General features: G+C 38.2%; 1 protein-coding gene across 1 annotated transcript; it reads left to right on the forward strand.

Annotated features, from left to right (window-relative positions):
• The first annotated feature begins 565 nt into the window (after positions 1 to 565).
• LOC147327227 (uncharacterized) lies at positions 566 to 3066 on the forward strand. The gene is made up of 2 exons (XM_086297485.1): positions 566 to 617; positions 1849 to 3066. The coding sequence occupies exons 1-2, from the start codon at positions 566 to 568 to the stop codon at positions 2694 to 2696; spliced, it is 900 nt and encodes a 299-aa protein (XP_086153611.1). The 3' UTR covers positions 2697 to 3066.
• Positions 3067 to 3800: the final 734 nt, after the last annotated feature.

Genomic DNA, 3800 nt, shown 5'->3' on the forward strand with positions numbered 1-3800 from the left:
AGAGCTGTACGTTTGAATTTGTTTCCAAAACCCTGCAGTCAGGACATGCTATATTGTATTTAGATAGAAGCTAGCGAGCTAACGCCCTGCTAACTTCTAACTCTGTTAAATGTCATAAATTCCGTTTTCATGGATGCCTGGATGTTAAACTCAATTGTTACACCTGGTAGAGCAGAACGCTGATCATTTTATTAAAAATGAAAGACTTTAGACAGTTTTTCAACTCTCAGTAATGCCATAGTGATCGTTTGATATATGGACCTGCAGCGGAGTTTAGACCCAGACACGGCTAGTGAGGTCAGACTGGGCAACCGGATAGTTCTATCACGTGCACGTGTACACGTTGACAACCGTAACCATGGCCGCCGAGGGTATATAAATGCTTCACAAGGTTCCAAACGTCTGTTTACACTTGCTCATGGACTTGTTTCGACCTGCTCCAACCTCAGCCTGTGGAAAGCTAAGTTTTGCAAAACATTTTACTGGAAGCGGATATAACTTGAACGCATAACAAGTACTTCATCTGTCGATCGTTTGTACTTGTTTTTGTTTTTCAAGTTTGAAGATGGCTCGCCGTGGACCCGGACTCCCCGACTGTCACCTGGACTTCGCTGCAGGTACGTTTGAAAATTTCTTTAAATGTAAATTACTGTAATAATTTAACAAGTTCCAGTGTGAATATCAAGTTTTAACGTGATCAAATATGTGTATTCAAGATTGTTTCCCGTAAATTGTTTGTATGTTTTAAATTTTCCGGGAGAGGTGTAGAAATTATTAACGACTGGTGTATGAATATGAAAAAAAGGTGTTACTTTGACTTGAAGGCTTCAAATTTGACACTTTTCTTTAAAATGAAATGGTTAAAAATAGCTTAATGGACTAAAATTTGTAAAATGCCCAAAAATCAGTTTCTGTGGTAACGGCATCTTCAAGATGTCATGGCCTCAGAACACGCAGGCGTAAACACACAGATCCAGGTCCCCTCCTGACATCCTTTTCTTCTCCGGATCAAAGGCTTTATTGACATAAACTATATTTTTTCTCTGCTGCAAAACACAAAGATAAAAAAATACAAATAAAATAATATCAAAAGAATATGAAAACAGTAGTAATAATGGCATTAAGACCCATCTTCTGTTACGGTAATGCTTTTAACCTTATTAGATAGCAGAGAGAGATATTGTACACAGGGATATTTACACAGGGATAGCATGTTTACCACAGATTAGATGTATCTGTCCTCACGGCACATTTCTAAATATGTGGATTCTGAGTTAAGAGTTTCTGTTTGTTTGTTTGTTTGTTTGTTTGTTTGTTTTTGACTTGACCATCATTTTCAGACATACCTGCAGAGCTTTGTGTGTGCAATTCTTACTCTTGCCAAGGAGGTTGTGTTTTTATTTTAAAAAATAAATAAATAAATAAATAAATAAATAAATATATATATATATATATATATATATATATATATATATATATATATATATATTATAGCTTATATATATATATATATATTAAAGCTTATGTATATATATATTATAGCTTATGTATATATATATATATATTATAGCTTATGTATATATATATATATATATATAGCTTTGTATATATATATATATATATATATATATATATATATATATATATATATATATATATATATATATATATATATATATATTATAGATATATTATAGCTTATGTATATATATATTATAGCTTATGTATATATATATATATATATATATATATATATATATATATATATATATATATATATATATATATATATATATATATATATATATATTACATTCCTAATGTTATTTTAAAATTGTTTCCTCACAGGGCGTCTTGACTATGTGGTTGAACGCCCTGCAGAAGCTCAGGACACTGATACCCAGCGTATCAGCGAAGGTGAGTATGGTGAGTATTTTATCCCTCTCTCACCCTCACCTTCTTCTCATGAAGCACCAGATGCAGATGTCAGTGAACAGCAAGGTGAGTATGGTGAGTACCGCCCCTACTTACCTGTAGATGATGAAGAGGTGAGTGAACAGACTGACAGTTCATCTGACTGGAACGACTCAGAAGAGTGGGGGGATTGGCTTAGCGATGACTCTGGGTATGACACCATGGATGAGAGAGATGATTCCCCTCTCATCCGGGAGCACCCTCCAGAGCCGTTTTGGCACGATTGGCAACGTCCTATTGCTCCAGGTGCTGCCCCCATCGCCATGCCGCCTTTCGGCCAGGCCAATGCCCCACTCTTCCCTCGAGTTGTTGCCCCAGTTGGTGATCCGCCAGCTGCTCCTCCCTCAGCTGCTCCCTCAGCTGCTCCCTCTGCTGCTCCCTCTGCTGCTTCTTCCTCAGCTGCTCTCTCTGCTGCTCTCTCTGCTGCTCCCTCTGCTGCTTCTTCCTCTTCTGCTCCCTCTGCTGCTCCTTCCTCTTCTGCTCCCTCTGCTGCTTCTTCCTCAGCTGCTCCCTCTGCTGCTCCTTCCTCTTCTGCTCCCTCTGCTGCTCCTTCCTCAGAAAAGAGAAGCAGAGAAGACATCTGCACCGAAGAGGTAAGTGCAAAGAGGTGCAAGGTGAGTGACCAGTTTGATGCCCCTTCAACATCCTCAGGTAGTTTTGGAGTCAGATGTTTCTGGGAGAGGCTTTTTAACCTTTCCCTTGATGACAGTGACTCTGATTAGTTTATGTTAGAATGTGTTTTTAAACTTTGCCTTTGTGTTTTTACAGATATAAGAACATCTGACTTGCACATGTGAAATGTATTGTTTTTTTCTTGAATAATATATGTTTTTCCCAAGCCCTAATTCACCATGCAGGACAAAGGTAAGTCTGTACTTAATCTCAACACAAATAAGTAGAAAAGGTTTAAAAATGATGCAGTGAACTGACTGTAGTCTCTTGTTTTTACATAAGATATAGCCTGTGGCTAAGAATTCAACACTTCAGACACTCAACATCCAAGATGGAGCAAACACCCCACCCAGAAGACAGCCTTACCCCGACCAACCCGATGAGAAGGATGGATGACCAAGTGAAAAACGGGAGAGTGGTGCTGTGTTCCAACTATGTAAGTTATCACCTCACATTGACAACAAACTGTATTGAAGACAAAATTCTTCCAATAGTTGGTATAAATCATCATCCTATGTCAGCAGCACTGTAGGTTTAGCTTTATTTATATTTTTCATGTGTATACGTTGGGTTTAAAATAGTTTTTTTAACAACATACTGCAGCTACCAACAATGAAAATGCTGTTTTGTGTTAAAATGACGTCTTTCTTGTGTTATTACTTTGCAGGGCAGCTGAGAGTGGACAGAGCTGCACAGAGGACCAAAGATCCACTCTCAGCACTTCATACCTGACTGGCCACAGCACCAACCCTCCTCACCCTGGGTGAGGAGGGTCCTGACCCCGCCTGCACAGAGGGAGTTGTGAACATGCACTTCTGTGTCGGTGGGTTTAGGATCCTCCTCACACTCACACTGATGAAGACTGTCACTGGAAGATGTCTCCATTGCATCAGCAGGACGTAAGCATTTGTAAAATATTACAGTTTGTGATGTTTTATACATATTTTTATTGCATCATTTAAAACTATGAGATATAAAATAAACCAATTTTCATAACATTTTCTGTGTATTTAGTTGTTTTCTTAATAAGTTCTTTGGAACATCATTGCAACCTGTCAGCTTTTTATTGAGGATTTAGAAAGTTGCTGGTGGCCCGAGTGTGTAGAGTGGGGTGTTGTTTTTGTCACATGGTGAAAGTGACCTCATGGGGAGCA

The sequence above is a fragment of the Aulonocara sp. 'chitande type north' Nkhata Bay genome, linkage group LG6 (genome assembly GCF_057382095.1).
Source record: "Aulonocara sp. 'chitande type north' Nkhata Bay isolate Kocher_YH1m ecotype deep benthic linkage group LG6, A_spYH_male_GT1.1, whole genome shotgun sequence".
Lineage (NCBI taxonomy): Eukaryota > Metazoa > Chordata > Actinopteri > Cichliformes > Cichlidae > Aulonocara > Aulonocara sp. 'chitande type north' Nkhata Bay.

What these genes read in the sequence shown, in the direction of transcription:
- LOC147327227 (XM_086297485.1), top strand. Translation starts at nt 566, where the DNA reads ATGGCTCGCCGTGGACCCGGACTCCCCGACTGTCACCTGGACTTCGCT. An exon ending in TCACCTGGACTTCGCTGCAG is followed by an intron (nt 618 to 1,848) that starts GTACGTTTGAAA and finishes GTTTCCTCACAG; the next exon opens with GGCGTCTTGACTATGTGGTT.